Source organism: Myotis brandtii, unplaced genomic scaffold (genome assembly GCF_000412655.1).
Source record: "Myotis brandtii unplaced genomic scaffold, ASM41265v1 scaffold125, whole genome shotgun sequence".
NCBI lineage: Eukaryota > Metazoa > Chordata > Mammalia > Chiroptera > Vespertilionidae > Myotis > Myotis brandtii.
The window spans coordinates 14,607,535-14,626,717 of record NW_005354385.1 but is presented as its reverse complement, the minus strand read 5'-3'; the positions used below and the strand labels follow the sequence as shown (position 1 = coordinate 14,626,717).

The 19,183-nt window shown below is 35.5% G+C and overlaps 1 protein-coding gene across 7 annotated transcripts in view; it reads left to right on the top strand.

Moving 5' to 3' along the window:
* The window catches only part of KCNH7 (potassium channel, voltage gated eag related subfamily H, member 7), a 411,835-nt gene that overhangs the window by 269,057 nt on the left and 123,595 nt on the right, over nucleotides 1-19,183 (top strand). For 3 of the 7 annotated variants that reach the window (XM_005859375.2, XM_014534138.1, XM_014534134.1), the window contains exons 4-6: nucleotides 10,361-10,789; nucleotides 16,707-16,727; nucleotides 17,148-17,171. In XM_005859375.2, coding sequence (XP_005859437.1) covers nucleotides 10,361-10,789; nucleotides 16,707-16,727; nucleotides 17,148-17,171 — 474 coding nt within the window. The remainder of the gene's footprint in view (nucleotides 1-10,360; nucleotides 10,790-16,706; nucleotides 16,728-17,147; nucleotides 17,172-19,183) is intronic. The other 4 variants (XM_014534137.1, XM_014534139.1, XM_014534135.1 and 1 more) reach the window with 3 other exon arrangements.

The following is a 19,183-nucleotide window of genomic DNA, read 5'->3' as shown; positions in this document are numbered from 1 at the left end:
ACTTAAGGTAATGTCAGCCTGTATTTTGGTCATAAATGTCAACAAGGTAATTTGTTTCATGGGATGCCTAGTTTTGCTTCTTCATCGTCTTCACAAATTCTTTATTTTTTCCATAAAGTGGTTGTCTTGCATCATTCATCAAATTGGATGGACATGAAAAAGAGAAAGTTGTATCAGCAGAATGGCAGAGAGAAGATACTTTTTTAATAAAGAAAGCACTCATTTCAAACTGAAATGTAAATGGAGAATTGAAACTTTGATCTCAAATGGAAGATAATCTATACAGTAGCCTTCTAGAATATAATTCATTATCTATGCTACTCTACACTGTGACTAAAATAGCACCTCATGTGCAAGTGAGAGCATATTCAGCAGAGATCATTTCTTATGTTGTGATCATGAACGGTTTCCCCACACTGCAGCTGTCAATCCTAAGGGAATCATTGAAGAGAGTACAGATATGCAGGTAAAACTGTTTCCAGAGCATTACAAAGGCCCATTACTTACAACCAGTAACTTGGGTTTAAATTACACCCTTCTATCATTATACGCTCTACATTTCCTTTTATTTGGTGTCAGGTTTTGAAAAGTTGATTGTTAGATCAAACAGAAAAGTGAAAGAGAGACAAATTAAGCTTGGTAATTCTGATATGATACAATTCCTACTTTTTATTATGTCTGATCTTTGGTAACTCCTACTGATTTTTTTTCTTCAAGTATAACTTGTCATAACTTATTAGAAATGAATAAAATAATTGCATTGGCTATTTCCAACATTGTTGTTCCAAGGATGGACACACAATAAATAAACAAAAAGGGAGAGATATCAACCAAAGGACTTGTATGCATGCATATAAGCATAACCAATGGACACAGACACTAGGGGGGTGAGGGCATGAGCGGGAGGGTGAGAGGGCGATGGGGGGATAAGGACACGCATGTAATACCTTAATCAATAAAGAAAATAAATAAATACATTTAAGAAAATTAAATGTCGAGACATCTTTTTTTTTTCCAGAAACACCTTATCTTCAAAATATTTAGTGTATAATCTAAATAAGGAGTGTGTATTTGTCTACAGTATGTGCCCCCAAGTGGTGGGATTTAAATGAGAGTAATAGGGAAAAGGCAACTGAGAACATGGGGGTTTCTGTGTATTTAAATGCCTCTCCTAAATTGTAGACAAAATAAATAAATAAAAATATGAACTAACAACACAAGAAACAAAAATGAAAAATAAGTGAAGTATTAAATTGAGAATATTAAATAAAAGAAAAGGACCTAAATGCACAATAGAAAAGATGGATCATAAAAAGGGACTATGATATATGGGGCTTACTAAGTTCTGGAAACCTAGAAACTTGTTTTGTACTAAATGTAGTGGTGGATCATTTCTCAGGACAAATACTTTCAGGGTTCACAGGAAACATGAAGAGCTTTCTCTAGGAAGAACTAATTTTTCACAAACTTATTCTTTGTCAAGGATATAGGACCAGTCACACATAGATGACTTATGTCCCTAGAGTGAAGCAAGTACAGTGGAGAGTACTGTTTTGATAGGTATATCTATCAAACTGATAAATACTGCACAATTGAGTGAACAAATTGCTATGTAATAAATATAAATACCAAACAACAGATACAGTTAATTTCTTTTATCTCGATTGCTTCTGTAAAAACTTCACAATCTAAAAAGTAGAAATGATACAGACTAACAAAGAAAATTGTGTGATTTTTTTTGTTTGTTTGTTGTTTATTTTAATAACTGAAAGGAAACCACATCTAAAGGAAATAATACTAATGGGAAAACAAGTTCTCTCTCTCTCTCTCTCTCTCTCTCTCTCTCTCTCTCTCTTTGGCTCTAATATATTTGTACAATGTTGAAAATAACCAAATTATGTGTTTTAGCTTACACAATTAATTTCAAAGTTAATTATTGTCAAGTTTAAGAAAATGCTACTTTTATTATTTTAACTGAAATACTTTTTAAACTTCATATTATATTATTCACAAGTATTTTTTAGTTTTCATACCAGGAATCTAGAATCACCAGTCCATTTCTCTCTCTCTCTCTCTCTCTCTCTCTCTCTCTCTCTCTCTCTCTCACACACACACACACACACACACACTTTAAAAATTTCTCAAGGGAGCCCTGGCCAGCATTGCTCAGTGGTTAGTGTCTGGGCCCCACACACAGAAGGGTTGCAGGCATGCTGGAGGCAACCAATCAATGTGTCTCTTTCACAAAGATCTCTCTCTCTCTCTCTCTACCTTCCAGTACTCTAAAAATCAATGTAAAAAATATCCTCGTGTGAGGATTAACAACAATTTATCAAGGGAGATTGAGAAAATTTATCTTTTTCTAAATTTGTTTGTTAGTCTATTTTGATTAGATTCCACATATAAATGAGATCTTGCAGTATTTTGATATCTGTCTTTCTCTGCCTGGCTTATTTCACTTAGGATAATGCTCTCTAGGTCCATCCATGCTCTCCCAAAAGGGTAAGATTTCCTTCTCTTTTTTTTAATTAATCCTCACCTGAGGATATGTTTTTATTGATTTTGAGAGAGAGAGAGAGAGAGAGAGAGAGAGAGATGAGAGAGAAACATCTATAGTTGCCTTCCGTATTTGACCCAACTAGGGATTAAACTCGCAACCTAGGTATGTGCCCTGACCAGGAATCAAAAGAATTTGCCGCCTTTTGTCGTGTGGGACCACACTTTAACCAACTGAGCACCCAGCCAGAGCAAGAGTTCCTTCTTTACAGCTGAGTAGTATTCCACTGTATACATGTACCACCGATTTTTAATCCACTCATCTACTGATGGGCACTTGGGCTGCTTCCAAATCTTGGCTATTGTAAATCATGCTGCAGTGAACATGGGGGTGCATATATTCTTCCAAATTAGTGTTTGGGATTTCCTCAGTTACATTCCCAGAAGTGGAATTGCTGGGTCGTAGGAAGTTCCATTTTTAATTGTTTAGGTAACTACATACTGCCTTCCACAGAAAACCCATCTTAAATTTTAAAAATATTAATTTACCAATATACTTCTAAACAGAAAATGAATTTATTCTGTTTTTACCTTGTTCAGCTCTAATTCATGCAGTTATCCCCATTTTATAAATAGTGAGTACCTAATACTTATTCATATAACATATAAATGAATGAATATTATTATTATATTGAGTAATTAGGGGTTTTTTTTCCTATTGAATTAGCACTAGCCAGATTGTCTAACTCAGTGGTTCTCCAAGTGTGAGACCATCAGCATCACCTTTCAACATGTTTGAGATACAGGTTCATGGGCCTTACACCAGAACAGCTGATTAAGAAATAGAGAAATTCAATAATCCATGTTTTAACAAACTCTTTAGATCATTCTGATACCCACTAAATTTCGGAAACTACTGGACTAACTTAATTAATGTTTATATAAAACTATAAAGATAAATTTTAAGTGAAACAAAATGTAAAAATTCAGCAAAATAAAGTTAAATTTCTATCATTTGTTATTCTCTCAGTAATTTTCAAAAGGGAACTTTATATTTAATCTTATTAAGGTACTATAATTATCTTTAAAATGATTAAAATTATACTTCCCCAAATCAAAGCAGAACTTTACTTTCATCCTTACTAAAATAAAAGTTTGAATTACTCTAAAAGCTTTGACTGAAGCTGTCTCTACACACAGAATAAAGTTGATAATTTAGGGAATTATCTGGCTAATTTTAGCCTTAAAAATTTATTTCTATGATTTGGACTCAACATTTTGAATAATTAACACATAAAATATGTCTTTTCCTGAATAGCTGCATTACTCCCTCAAATTTGTATCTCAATTTTCACACCTCAAGCTCAGGAACAAATAAATTTTCTAAATAGCTGGTTCATAAAAGGGCAGTCACAGTGTTTTTATGATTCTCCATTGGAGCTGAAAGTCATCCTTTAATTCAAAGATGAAAAGCCAGTATCCTATATAATAAAAGGCTAATATGAAAATCGACCGAACAGTGAAACAATTGGTCCCTATGACCCGCACTGACCACCAAGAGGCAGAAGCTCAATGCAGGAGCTGCCCCCTGGTGGTCAGTGCGCTCCCACAGGGGGAGCGCTGCTCAGCCAGAAGCCGGGCTCATGGCTGGCGAGCTCAGCAACAGTGGCAGGATCCTCTCCTGCCTCCGAGGCAGCACTAAGGAGCAGCGAGCTCAGATTCTGGCTGAGAGGTGCTCCCACAGGAGGAGCGCCTCTCAACCAGAAGCCGGGCTCACAGCTGGTGAGCACAGCAGTGGTAGTGGAAGCCACTCCTGCCTCCAAAGCAGCGCTAAGGACCCCTGGGTGGATGTCCGCCTGCTGGCTTAGGCCCGCATGGGTCTAAGCCGGAAGGCGGACATCCCCTGATGGGTCCCAGACTGCAAGAGGGCACAGGCCAGGCTGAGGGACGCCCCCCCCCCACTCCAGTGCACGAATGCCATGCACCAGGCCTCTAATATTAATATAGTTTCTCTCTCAACAAGCATTATCTAGAAACAATCTATTATTCACATGAATTTAATTAAAGGTTTTGCAACATTACTATGTTTCCTATTATGTGTTTGGAAGTTTCCTCTTTTTAAAGATTATATTTAATATAGCAAAAGGAACCATGGCATGGCTGCTAATGGAAATCTGGGAAAAGTTTAGTCATAGGTTACAATTGATTTTATGTCATGTTTATCCCTGGGATTTGGGCAAAATTATATTTTTAAGATCAAGAAAATTGCTGGTAGATGAAAATCAGTATGCATTATCTCTTCATTATCTCTTCATTCATCAATGAATGTTAATGATCACTTAAATTAGCATATCCACACCAGAGTCCCTCCCCATATGTATATCATTTGGAAGCTTTTGTTACTTAGCAACCCCCAAATCAGGCTGAGGTCCTAGTCATACAACATTTGGGTAATGTTTGTTCCATTTGTATTTAGAATATCCTACGAAAAGAATCCCTGTCAATATTATAACTACCCGGTCATTTTGAGTCAGTCTAGGCAAACATGTTATTATTTTCACACAATTTGAATGGATTGTTTAACTTGGCATTTGGAAAAGGAAGAAATCAATTGAAGAGAAACAAAGTAACAGTTATTATAAATCATACCTTGATTTATTTAGCAGTTATCACATTGAAACCTAGTGAAGTCTATATACTAATAACACTGATGTGTTTGCTTGCATTACCACTCCCTCCTCACTAGGGATTACAACCTTGGGTGGCTAAAAGCAGTCCACTGCCCCGTCCTGGCTGTCTTATCTCACTTCTCCCACACCTGCATTTTCTGCTTCTTACTCTCATGATGACCTGGCCAGGTGGGAAGCAGTGCCTCTCAATGTTCTGTCTAACATTCCTAGGTTTAATCCTAATAGAAAAATTGTTTGTAGTCAAATTGGTGCAATAGTTTTCTTCCAAACTCACTAGATGAGAACCAGCTCTTAGAGGGGGTGGCAGGAGGAGAGAGAGAGAGAGAGAGAGAGAGAGAGAGAGAGAGAGAGAATGAACAGTTCAGATTAATGAGATATTTTCAATTTGGGAATGTTTAGCAAAACCATTTTCTAAAGTCCAATTACCATAGGAGAGAGGATAGATTTGATTGTTATAATTTTGTGAGAACTTTCGTTAGCACAAAGATATAAGCAAAGTAAGTCAAAACTGGAAGCAATATTAACAGTCAACTAATCCTAGGAGATTCTAGGGAGGTTAATATAAGGATTTTGGTTTGGGAAAGGGGAGGGGGTCATTATTCAATCTCTGAGATAATAAATAAAATTGTGGGTATGTATTTATCTACATTTATTTAGAGGAGAGAGTTATGATTCTCATTAGATTCTCAGGTGGATATTCATAGTCCAAGGAAACAGCAAATCTTGAATAAACTGAAATTAAATCAGGGACTCTACTGTTTTATTCTGACTTTACCCTGATTTCTTATTTGACTGGAGGCCAAGTATTTCATATCTTTCCATATTTGGTTAAAGTCATAATTCTAGAGTTCTCAAAGAAAAAGACAATGGGGATATCAATGTGCCTTCTTGGTTGAGAAGTAGAAAGCTCTTAGTTCAATATGACAGAGGATACATGAAGATGCAGCTTCTAACTTATATTTAGCAGCTCCACAAAAAAACCTCCAGAGAAAGATCTTGTCATAATTGTTACTTATAAGTTCATGTATATCAGAAACTATATATCTTCTTATATGAAAGTGGTGTATTTAAGCAAAATTATATTCATACAAGTAGTTTATCAGTGCTTATATTTATTTTAGAGAATGTGTAAAACATTTGTAAAAACATATTCAGCTATTCTGATTTCAGATTTATTGAACATTTTAGTAAATAGGCTAAACTGTATCTATTTTAGCTATTCAAGTTAGAATACGTATGTAGTGAATTCTGAAGACTTGACTTACGAGGGTGTTTTCCAGTGTTAAGATCCTAACAGGACTACACTCATTTAGTGTTTTCTATTTCATGCCTGAAAGTGCCAGCACTAAGCAAAATTCTCAATGTTTATTCTTTCCGGATGAACGACAGTTAGACAACTAAATCTGTAATACAATATAACATGGTCATATTAACCTAGTGATGCAGAAAAAACCATCTGTACCACCTTGTACATCACTAAACTGTATGAGCAAACTAAATACCTTGTGTGATCATTATTTAAGAAAGGCAGTGAATTGTCTTTAAAAGAAGAGAGTAATGTAAGTGATGAAAAATGAATAAAAATAGGCATTGACCTTCAGGCCATTATAATAAGCTTACAGAATAGATTTGTAAACTGCTTTATTATTCAATTTCATGTGCATTAAAAACTAATCAAATGATTCTGATGCAGTTCACTAATTTTTAACTTGCCAATTTACTTGAGCATACAAACATTGTCAGTGGAATTATGTAAAAATGCCTGCAAAACCGTTATTGTAATATGCTATCATTTAATCCTATTTGCATGGATTCATTACTCTCTTCTGCATTTTATTAATCAGCAGCTTAGTGCTCATAGATAGAGAGCAGGCAGGCAGCTGGGTTGGGTGGGGGCAGAAGGATTGAGCCAAAAAGAAAAAAAGAGAGAGAGAACTCATGGACATGAGCAATAGAGTGGGTGATTTCATGGGTGGAGGGGGAGAGGTGAAGGTGGAAGAAACCATAGATGGGATAAATGGTGATGGAAAAAACTTAAATTTTAAAAATGAGTTTAATGTTCAACGTATTTGGGGTTTGTCTATGCATTGTGTCATGTCTTCTACCAGAAAGATCAACTTTATTTCAATTATATTTGACACTGTTAATTAGGTGTCCACTAGCTTACAAATGAAAGTGTGCAATAATTAATTAAACTATTTAGTTTTAAAATTTTCTGAGTGGGTATTTTTCATAAAATTCACTAGATGATGATGAGTTTGAAAACACTTGTATGCTCTAAAATCAGAATAGTAGCAATTAATAAACACTGAAGAAAGATGAAATTTACAATACTAGTAAGAGCTGTATCAAGTTTATAGTACACAGTATACAGTTCACCATTTCCATGAGCTACCAAGTTCAACGCAGTCAATCATTTTTTGGTAAATAGGGGTCAATACAATTTCAGCAGGCTAAGATTCTCTAATTAAGTTGGTCAGAGCAATTAAATATTCTAGTTTTTCTACAGTAAAGATTGAAGCACATTTTCAGTTTGGCATCTGCTTGTGGAAAGTTATTTATTAAACTCAAGCTTCCCATCAGAGCTGGGGTTTGGTGAGCAAAACAGACAAGGGCCCTTCACCTATGAGCCTGCAGTCCACTAAGGGAGAGAAATAAGAAAGTCAACATGTGTATAACTAGGGAACAGTGGTGAAAGGTATAAAGGGAGGAAGAAAGGAAACATTTTCCAAAGGAAATAACTTTGGAGCTAAAACCTAAAGGATGTATTAAGTGGGAAGAGTAAAATTTATCAACACAAGGAAGCCTAGAAAAAAGCATAGGCCTCCGAAGGAATTATAAAGTCCACAGGACTGGATCCTAGAAGGTGAGGGGGGAAAGATGAAGCTGCAGAATGGGGATAGAGTTGCCTTCATTCCCAATGCAGGCAATTATTGGGAGCAGTGAAATATTAAATCATAGTCTACATCAGTGGTTATCAACCTTCCTAATGCTGCGACCCTTTAATACAGTTCCTCATGATGTGGTGACCCCCAATTTCATTGTTACAAATTGAACATAATTAACGCATAGTGATTAATCACAAAAACAATATGTAATTATATATGTGTTTTCCGATGGTCTTAGGCGACCCCTGTGAAAGGGTCGTTCGACTCCCAAAGGGGTTGCGACCCACAGGTTGAGAACTGCTGGTCTACGTGATCAAAAGTGACTTTCTTAAAAGATAGAAAACTATTTTTTAAAGGATGGACAATATGATGCAATGTGGAAAGTAATTGGCATCAATTGCAAGAAATCAGATGAACCTATTGTAGCTTAGACAAAAGTGAGAGCAGTGGAAATGAGAGAAGTGAAAATGATTATTATGACTATCATTAAAAAGATATTCCAGAGATGAAATGAACACAGTTAGGGGACTGATCAGATATGGGGAATGAAAGTGAGAGAGAACAGTAACTACAATGAGTCTCAAGTCACAGGCTTATAGAACTAGATGGATTGTGATGTTATTCACTGAAAGAAAGGGCTGGGCTTGGAAAGATAGATCATGAGATTGGATTTGCTATGGGATTTTGAGGTGTCATTAAGAATGCCAAATGAAGATGTTGATGAGGCTTTTAAATATGCAGTTTTAGAATTAAGAAAAGATGTCGAGGCTGGAGATACAAATTTATGAATCATTGGATTAAACGTATGTGTGCATGAGACCATCCACTTTTATTTGAAGATTATACTCAAATAAAATGCAGGAAAGTTCATGAGTTTTGAGTGTTCTTTCACATTTTAAGACCACCTTCAATCCACTGAGGAAAAATTCATAGTAAATATATTAAAGATAATGGTGCCCCTGACCATCAGAGAATATAAGAAGGTAAACCAAAGACATCAACTGACTAACTAGAATGGTGACATGTAACTGGAAAGGCATGGCTGATGTGGACCGAGGCTACTAAGCTGGCAACACAAACTAGAAACTGCATTTTCTTGCAGATAATTCTTAGAAAATCTTTAGATTATACAATATTATTTGGATGCTTTCTCTTATATTTCATTTCTCTTTAAGGATAGAAGTTTTACCTTTTTAGCTTTTTTTAATTTATAAAAGAATGCATGCTTGATGTAACAAACAAGAGAGATGCAATTTATTATATTTTTCCCACTTCCAAACATCAAGAACATAGACATATTCTTGTTTTTAAAGAATGTCATACGATTTCAAAGAATAATAATGCCATAATTTATTCAACCATTCTTCATCTAATGAATATTCAGATTATGTCTAGTTTTTGTGGCTTGTGATATTCTATAAATGGGGTTGCTGAGTCAAATGAAAAGTGTATTTTTTTTTCATTTTAATGGATATTGTAAAATGACTTTCCAAAGAATTTGTAGCAGTTTGCAATTCTCTTCAGCATTCTTTGCCAACACTAAATGTTATGCTTTTTTAATTTGAATATTACTACCAATGAGTTTATGTGTCTCTTAGTTATATTCTCAGATTTCAGAACAAAAAATCAGGAAAAAGGAATTCCTATCTTTACCATACATCTCTCTCTGAAACCAAAAGTCTTGCAAGAATTCCAAATGGAATAAGAAACATCTCATACATAGTTGACCTCACTTTTCCATCCACACTCAACTAACATTATTATCCAATAGAAACCTTTTAGCTATGTCAGGCCAGCTTCTCATCTCCACCTCATTCACCGCCCCCCTACTTGCAATACAGTAGCCCCCCAACACATACACATGCATACCCTATAGTCTTTTCTGTGTCTGATCCTTTTACACACAGTGCCCCATCTCTTTTTTTTCTTTCTAAACTATGCTCTTCCTTTCAAATACCCTCAAAGAATGGATATATAGTGGATATATACTTTTAATTTAATAAAATAAAAAACCTTGTGTCATTCAAATAATGGGTTCACATCACTGGAGAATATCTACCTATAAAAAACATGGTAAAATTATGTCTACTACTTTCTTACACTCACATGATAATTTGTATTACCCTCAGAGAAGTTTTCTACAATTTGCCTCATTCCAACTGTATATTAAATATTGACGAGTAAATCTTACACATCATTTAAATATGAACCAAACATATTTGCTTGTTTATTTTAAGGGGTATATATTTTGTCTTATAATAATTCTCTTTTCTGTCTCTACCTTAGGGAAACTTTTTGGGTTCAAGTTCCCTGGCCTGAGAGTTCTCACTTACAGAAAGGAGTCCTTACCACAAGAAGACCCCGATGTGGTGGTGATTGATTCATCTAAACACAGTGATGATTCGGTGGCCATGAAGCACTTTAAGTCTCCTACAAAAGAAAGCTGCAGCCCCTCTGAAGCAGATGATACAAAAGCCTTGATACAGCCCAGCAAATGCTCCCCGTTGGTGAATATATCTGGACCTCTGGACCACTCCTCTCCCAAAAGGCAGTGGGACCGACTCTACCCTGACATGCTTCAGTCAAGCTCCAAGCTGACCCATTCCAGATCGAAAGAAAGCCTTTGTAGTATACGGAGGGCTTCTTCAGTCCATGATATGGAAGGATTCAGTGTCCACCCCAAGAACATATTTAGAGACCGACATGCCAGTGAAGGTACGGCTGAAGTTTTTTAAAATATGAAAACATAAATTAATGGGTAATGAAAGGGAATTTTGATACTGGTTTTCATTTCTACATTAATCTTTATGCCTAAGAGCAGTGATTTTCAACGTTTTTCATCTCATGACACCATACACTAATTACTAAACTTCTGCAAAAATAAATAATTTTTTTGCCTAACAAAAAAAATAGGTATAATTTTGATTCAGTCACACCAGATAGGTATTGTTGTGTTGCCTATTGTCATTTTTTTATTTGCCAATCTAAGGGAAAGGAGGTCAGCGCCTTTGACTAAATAGTATTACGTTTTAAAAATTATTGTGGCACAACAGTTGAAAATCGTTGCCTGATATTCCTTAAGGCTTAAAGGAAGAAATGTGAGTAAAGGCTATTAAAAAATATGAGTCCTACATTCAGAGTTGTTACTGATTTCTTCTTTGAACCCCAGTGACTAATTTGGTTTCTTATGGCTTATTTATCTGTGTTTCTGAAATAGTATGATAACCACTATCTGCCTACTTAATGGAAGTTTAATGAATTAATGACATAATATAAGATGTGCTTAGGTCATAACACTATCATCTCAAGCATAATTAATCGTGTTATATTTAGCAAATAGTCAAGCCCTGGGCAAAAACAGTGGTGTGCTATCACAGGACTATTTAATTGACCAACTCTTACCAAAAGAAGAGGTGTCTGAAATGTTACATAGTGAGTGATCAGGAAGCTATAAATTGATTAAGGGAGTGAATAGGTAGGGGGAAGGGTAAAAGTTTAAGGATCAAAAACAAAACAAAACAAAAACCTGAAACTCTTGATCTTAAACAAAATCAACTTGGAAAGCAAAGTCGGAATTCACTCATTTCTCCCTAGCTTCTTATTTTTTCACATTCTTATATTAGCTAGTAGTGAAAGTATGGATTTATAAAAAGGATTGACCAAAACTGTGCATGGTTAGCATAATAATGAATAACATTTGTTGAGTATGTACTATGTGAGAAGCAATGTAATTACTTGGTACATATTAATTCTCATTTAGCTCTCATAACAACCTTATAAATTAGGAACTATTATTAAGCCCCATTTTATAGATGAAGAAACCGAGGCATAGATATGCTAAATAAATAACTGGCTCAAGGTTATAGAGTGTCAGAGCTGGCTTTAAACCCAAAGCCCACAATCGATTCATGTTTTTTTTTCCTCACTCCTGCTCCATAAAACCTCCCTGTACAAGGGTCTTTTGAATCACTGAAATTTTCCCATGGTGTCCAAGATTCAGAGTGCCTGCTGCATGGACACATCAGTTTTCTGAATCCTACAGATTTGGGATCTTGAGAGACCCATTGTCCTTTCTGTGGTATTCCTTCCTGCAAATGCTGGACATCACTCATGCTGCTGCTTTTTAACATAAATCCGACTCTGGGGCTCCTGAGTGAAGGGTACTAGGTACTTTGCCAGCTTGTCACAGTTATTTTTTAAGCCTCATTTCTAGCCTCTCCAAAGCTCTCTCCCCTCCTGTGTATTCTATTCCAATCCTCCACAAAACTTAATTGCCTTTTCTAAAAATGTATCATGCACTTTCTTGGCTTCATTATTTTGTTCTGCCAGAAGCACTCTTCCCAGCTTTGCCCCATAGCTGTAAGGACCCACTTCCCCTTCTCAAACCAGAGGAATTCAATTTGCACCTGAGTGTGCAAAGCAGTGTTTACATATATTACAGCATTTAGTGTAGTCTACATTATACTGCATTATATGTCTGTGTCATCCCTGTTGGATATGCAAGCAAGTAATTATGTTGATATGAGCTCCCTGACATGGGAGTTCTGGCACAATTAGCTCTGCAGCCTCAGTATTCAGAACTATTGCCTGTATTATGACAGGAACTCAGTAAGTGCTGGTTAAAATTGAGAGGGCCATGCTTGTGAAACATGTTCTGAAAACACACAGACATCAGGAAATGAGTTACCTGCTCCATAATGCTCTAAAATTTAAACCAAAAGCTTAGGGTTGAATCATGTGGGGATCTATATAGATCCCCTGTGAAGTAGAGAAGGCAGAAGAGGTGAAAGAAAATGAATTGGCAGGAAATTTTTCAAAGAGAAGAAAAGTCAATATCACTGAAACAGAAGGAATAGTTTTCTATCAGATAGATTTGAGAAACTCTATATAGTCAAAGAGCAATGAGCACACCCATTTTAATCTGAGACCCAAAGAATGTCAAAAAGAGAGAAAATAAAATAAAATCAAGGACAATTTTGAAACTGGATAATTATCTAAGGCTCTAAACCATGTAGTAATTGCATGTTCGATATCTCCTGACCCAATGAGAGCTCTGAAATTTGATCTTTGAGCAATAGATCCTATGGCTGAAAAACAGTAAAATCAACATAGTAACTTAAATGACCAGCATATATTTTAATTAGTTAATACAATTAGTGTAACCATTTTTAGGAATTATTCTGACTTTTCAGAGACTGGCCTTTTTGCCTAGCACCTGAGTTATAGTATAATAACATTCAGAAACAATACCTTTGAGTATTAAATGATACATAATCAGTGCAGTATAGACACAAACTTAGCCTGTGATTTGACGGTGGTGCTAGGAGGTTAGATCAGATTTCATGATTTAACTTTACAGTTTTCAACTTTATGTGATCTCCATTTAGTACAGTTACTGATACAATTATGGGAAAGGGTGATTTAACATTTTTTGATTTCTCAGTATGGATTCTATACATAGACATGAGTTGAGATCTTTAATTTATGTTATTGATCATCCAAGTTATGTTATTGTCAAGAAAATTGTATCACTTTCTTGCAGATGCTACAGTTAATGCCTGATAAATTCAGTGGACATTTTGTACTTAGCTTCAGAATAATTTTAGCTACAACACTCATTAACATAGAAGACTACACTTCCTAAGGCTATATATTTTATGTATTTTAGAAACTGAGCCACTGAAAAGGGAAAACTTTTAAAACTGATTTTAGTTTTATGAATTCATGTAACTGGTTAACAGGTTAACCTCCACATGCACCAGATTTTGAATTTATGTTGTTCTCTCCTATTTCAAGAAGAGCAATTTCCTCCTATGTTGGTTATCTTTGTAGCACTTTAAAAAACTTGCAAATATATTAAGGCATAATATTTTTACATTATTATTTCACTGAATCTACATTATCAAGTTCCTTAGAACTGTATTTCTCAACCCATTTACAGTGAAGGGCCAGAAATTTTTATCTAATCCATCATGAACCAATATATTTGTAAATACAATAAAAATATACTACTAGAAAAATGAAATTCAAAAAAGATAGACATACAAAATATAAACCCCAATTGTTTTATAATTAGGGTGAAAGATGTAAAATTCTTCTGCCACACTGCTACAAGACTCTAAGTGCTTATTCTAACTTCTGTCTTTATGCTGCCACGGAGGAAGAACAATCAGATCTAGCTAGAACCAGCGGAATGAACCCCAAGCTCTGCCTTAGATCATCAAAGCAGCATTAACTATGTAATGTGACTATATAATGTGACTATATAACACGAATATATTTGCAAATTACTTAAAGTTCTACAAAGATAGCCAATATAGGAGGAAATTGCTCTTCTTGGAGTAGGAGACAACAATATGAATTCAAATGAGGGTGTGTGTGTGTGTGTGTGTGTGTGTGTGTGTGTATGTTTTAATTTGCAAAATTTTATATGTAATTTTCAGGTTTGGGAAGTAGAATTTTAATTTTTAAACTCTTGAAAGCACTTGCTATTTTACTAATGATGTTTGAACCCAGCTTCTGATGGTGATAGTTAATTCTATGTAATCAAGGTCTCTTCCGTTGTCCCTATTTGCTTTTAATGGTCCCTCAAAGTGGGCAGAGAGTTGTCACGTAAGGTCACAGTCTTTGTGTATCTCTGTCTAAGGCAATGTCTACACTAGCGATTCAATATACCGCACTATTGAAATTGCTTCAATTATAAGCTTTGAAACAATGCTAATATATCCCAAGATTTTAAACATTCCCAATATTAGCAGAGATGTCAACAAATGTTGAACAGATTTTTCAAATCTTGGATGTATTTGAATGGTTTTGACATGACTTTGTTTATTTTAAGCTCTGCTTGTTTCAAAACTAGTCAGGCATATTTTGTTAGTAGCAAATATGTGACAAAGAGTCAGATTGCTAATCTCTAAATCTGAAAACACTCTGTTAGGGTTTGGCTGGTGACGTGGGCTGTGAAAGAATTCACAAGTAAAAGATGAGATTCAGAGAGGACGTTTATTTACTTTCCAATAGAGGAAAGGGATAAGCATTGCTAGTAAGTACAGGGCAGGAAAGAAAGGGTGGCCTACTCTTTGAAGCAGTGGCTGTTGCTAAGCGACAAGGACAGGGAGGGAGGTCCTGTTGAAGTTGAGCAGATATGAGGAGGTTTGTCTTGAAAAGTTACGGTTTGTTTGTTTTCCAGTCAGGCAGATGTCCTAAGGAGGTATCTTATCAGTATTTTCCCAAGCCCATAAAACAAGCTTAGAACAAAAGTTATGAAGAGTTAAAAAGAGGCTTGGTTTGAAGGGGAGTGGGGAATGGAACCTTCTACTAACTAGAGACTCCTTGCTGAGAATTATCCCTGAGTTGTGAAAACAGCAGGAATGAGGGGGATGCAAGAATGAAGCCTTGAGAGTAGCTTATCTTGTCCCACAGTTTGAACAGAGGAGCTGTTTGAATCAGAGGAGCCAACAATCTTGGGGGTTAATGACCAGGTGCTTCTCATAAGCTGTGGAAGGCCAAAGCAAAGAAAAGGAAAGGCTTTTATCCATCCTTACAGACTCCATTCTGAGATTTGAAAACAGCCCATCTATATAGGTAAAAGCGTAATATGCAAATAGACCAGACGGCAGGACAACTTGTCCGCTATGACACGCACTGACCATCAGGGCGAAGACAGCAGATGCTCAACGCAGATGCTGCCCCCAGCCCACAGGCCCCAGTCGCCTGATGGGGAACTGGGAACCAGGATTGAGTGGCAGCAGATGTGGGCGGTGCCAGGGCCCCAATTGCCCAGCCAGTTGCCCCACACAAGAGGGCAACCTGCAGCGACAGGGGACAGGGCCAGCTGCTGACAGCCGGGGAAGATCAGCACTGATTGCAGGCCAGGCTTAGGGACCCTACCTGTGCATGATTTCATGCGCCGGGCCTCTAGTTTTAATATAAACAAATTTCCTAAATATTCTAGGTATTATGCTGAGTGCATTGTGACAACATAAATTTTAAAATCTTACATTACCTTTGAACAGTCCAGTGTCTCACTGACTTCTTATAATTATTTTTTGCCTAGTAGTGACTCTTTGTGTACAATTTGGTATTTTCAAAATATACATTAAAGAACATTTATGAGAGGGACAAATAATAAAGTTGTGATTAATAATGCAAATTGGTTTATAAGTTAAAATGCTGTTTTAGAAATATTTTTCCTTATTGAAACACTAGGTGAAATTATACAAAAAAAAAATTGTTTAACATGCAAAATGTTGTGTAGTCCTTCTTTGTTAAATGATGGTTGAAGCAACACTAAAATTGGCTTCTGACAAGGTTGAAAGTTTTTATCACAACTATAGGCAGCTAGGTATGTCTTTCTCCAAACTGTCATAATTATAATATCTGTATCTTGGAATCCATTTAAATTGAGGTAAATGTTTCACATATTTTAACACGAATGTTTATGACAGCAGATACTATTTCTAGCATATGCATTTTACTTGGTTGAATAGTACAAAATGTTAATTTCAAAGTTAAAATTTTAAGAATTACATTCTGTTTTCTCTGATTTTGTACAGAGGTAATTCAGTGTATATGACATAATTTTAGTCTTTTTATATTTCTCTTTTCTTTTATCCTTATGTGTTCAAAACAGACAATGGTCGCAATGTCAAAGGTAAAGTACGAACTCAAATTTTAACATCTGATGCTCCAAGTGCCCCTTTACTTGGCATGTGAAGTTGCCTGCTGTATGCCCTGTTCAATGCAACATCATGCTGCCCTTAGCTAGTCCAAGTGCCTGGTGGAGACATCATGGCTTGATTTTGGCTGGAGGCATTGTTACTTTCTCAGTGGTGTTTGTTATGAACTTTTTCCTGCAAGAAGCATAAGCCTAGGTTGACAATGAACACTTCCTAAATATTTAAACCATTTGGAAAGATACAAATATCAAGCTACATATATTCCTGTGTGGAAGAGGCACATAAGCCTATTTAAGCCAAAAAAAAAATCTTTTAGTTCAAGATTAAATAAAATAAGCAAAGTGCTACATGACAGCATCACTTTACTTGTTCCTCTTTTGTTTCCTTAAAACTAGTTTCGCGTTCCTGGATGGCAGGGGGTATGGTTTTAAGCTTACTGTAGTAGTAAACTATACATGCATGGTAGTCACCTTCCGTTTTTCTATATTCCATTGCAATCATGTTTGTGTCTTATATTAGTCTGAAATCACTGGCATGACCTATAGTTCCTACAGGGTATTGTTTAATGGAGAAATAACCTCTGGACAATCGGGAGTTGGCTAAAAATTTGAAATTCACTTCTGTTTTTCTACTAGATCATAGTGGATACCAGGAATCACAGCCTAAAATAATCCTATATTCTCATCAAATGGAAAACTTGTGGGGCTTAGTCTTTTAACATAGGCCATGCATGCTGCTGAGGGTATGCATGTGGTGACAGTGACTCATTTTGTGCATGTGTGTTGCATGGACACGTCTCCACCAGTAACCATCATTACTTAGAACTCACTGTGTTGACCTCTTTCCTATGTGACTGCTACTCTAATCACGGTGAAGTTTTGGATATTGATTTCTCAATCCGTTCTCTAATTAATTCAGAGCTGGTGACTGTGATGAATTAATATCACTAAAACTAAAGATGTGTTTAGCAGCCCAGGATAACTTGAAAATAAGGGACATTGTGGCAACTTCTTTCCATCCTGGTTTTATTTTTTAAGCATTTCCAAAAGGGTCTGTGCAGGTGAACTCCAATAACAGGATGAGATTTCATGTACATGCTTATTCTATCCTTGGCCTGAGATTCCTAAAAGAAAGCAAATCAGTGTCAGCTGCAGGTGGTGATTTGACTTGATCTAATGCAGAACATAACCTCGAAAAACAGAATACAACAGCTCTCACCAACTTGCCTCTGTGACATATGGCTGGCCTTAGCTTTAATAATTAACAATCAATTATTAAACATTAATTTTCTAGTGATCTTTTAAATAAAATGAATCTAATTAGAAATGAATCTAATTTTTTCTCAATAAATAAAAAATTAAGCTTGCTTATCTTCCAAACTAGTAGCTCACATAATTGTCATTCAAACTGCAGCAGTTCTATTTTTGTCTCCAACTAATCCACTTATTCTTCAACTTTTTTTTTTCTCAACCATTCATTTTTAAGTAGCAGTTGTCTTTGAATGAAAATGAATCATAAAATCAGAATTTGCAATTAGGAAACTCTAAACCATTGTAGAAAGTTTTTGTATATTAATATTTATGAAATCAAATTCCCAAATTAGATAAAGCATGTGCAAATTTAATAAAAATGTAATGTACCTGTGCCCTCCAAAGTCTTCATTATTTGTTCAAGCTCTAGTTTTGAAAACAACTTGAAAAATATTTAAGTGTCTGGCTCCTTAAAATATTCACAGAGCAATTAATCTAATTAGATATAAGACAATAAATTAACCATGCTGTTTAAATTTTGGGTTTGTTCCTAAACTACATTTAAATTAAAAATTTTTGAAAATGAAAGACAAATTTCTACACATCTTTGTATACAAATGCATAACTAGTTTTATCTCAACTAAAAATTATTTCTTTACCAAAATAAAATAAATAATTTAGGAAGGCATTTAGAAGGTTTTTGAGATTATTTGGTTCATTCCCCTTGGGCAAGGGTGTTGTCTAAATCCTTTGCACAAGTGGTAGAGGCATCTTTATCTCCAGTGAGCCCATTCTTTAATTTTCTTGGGAAATCTATTTTACTGCCTGTTACACAAAGAGCTAAGCTAAATCCTTCTTGCTGAAATGTAATTTATTCCCCTTCATCTATCCTGAGTTGGACAGAGATGCTAGCTAGCTACTTCTAATCTTGATGTAATATCACAGTATAAAAACAGCAAACTGATACTCAATCTTTTCTTCTAAATTGAATAATTTCCATTTAACCTTCTTTCTTGGGATCAATTGTGTTTCCCTTTAATAAATTCTGATAGCACTCTGACTCTTTAAAATTAGACTTCAGAGATCAAAAAGTGTAGCTTATTATCAAAGAGTGGAAAAGTTAATTCAAATACATTGCATATGCTATTTATTTGTGTGTGTACATTATATTTTTCACTAAT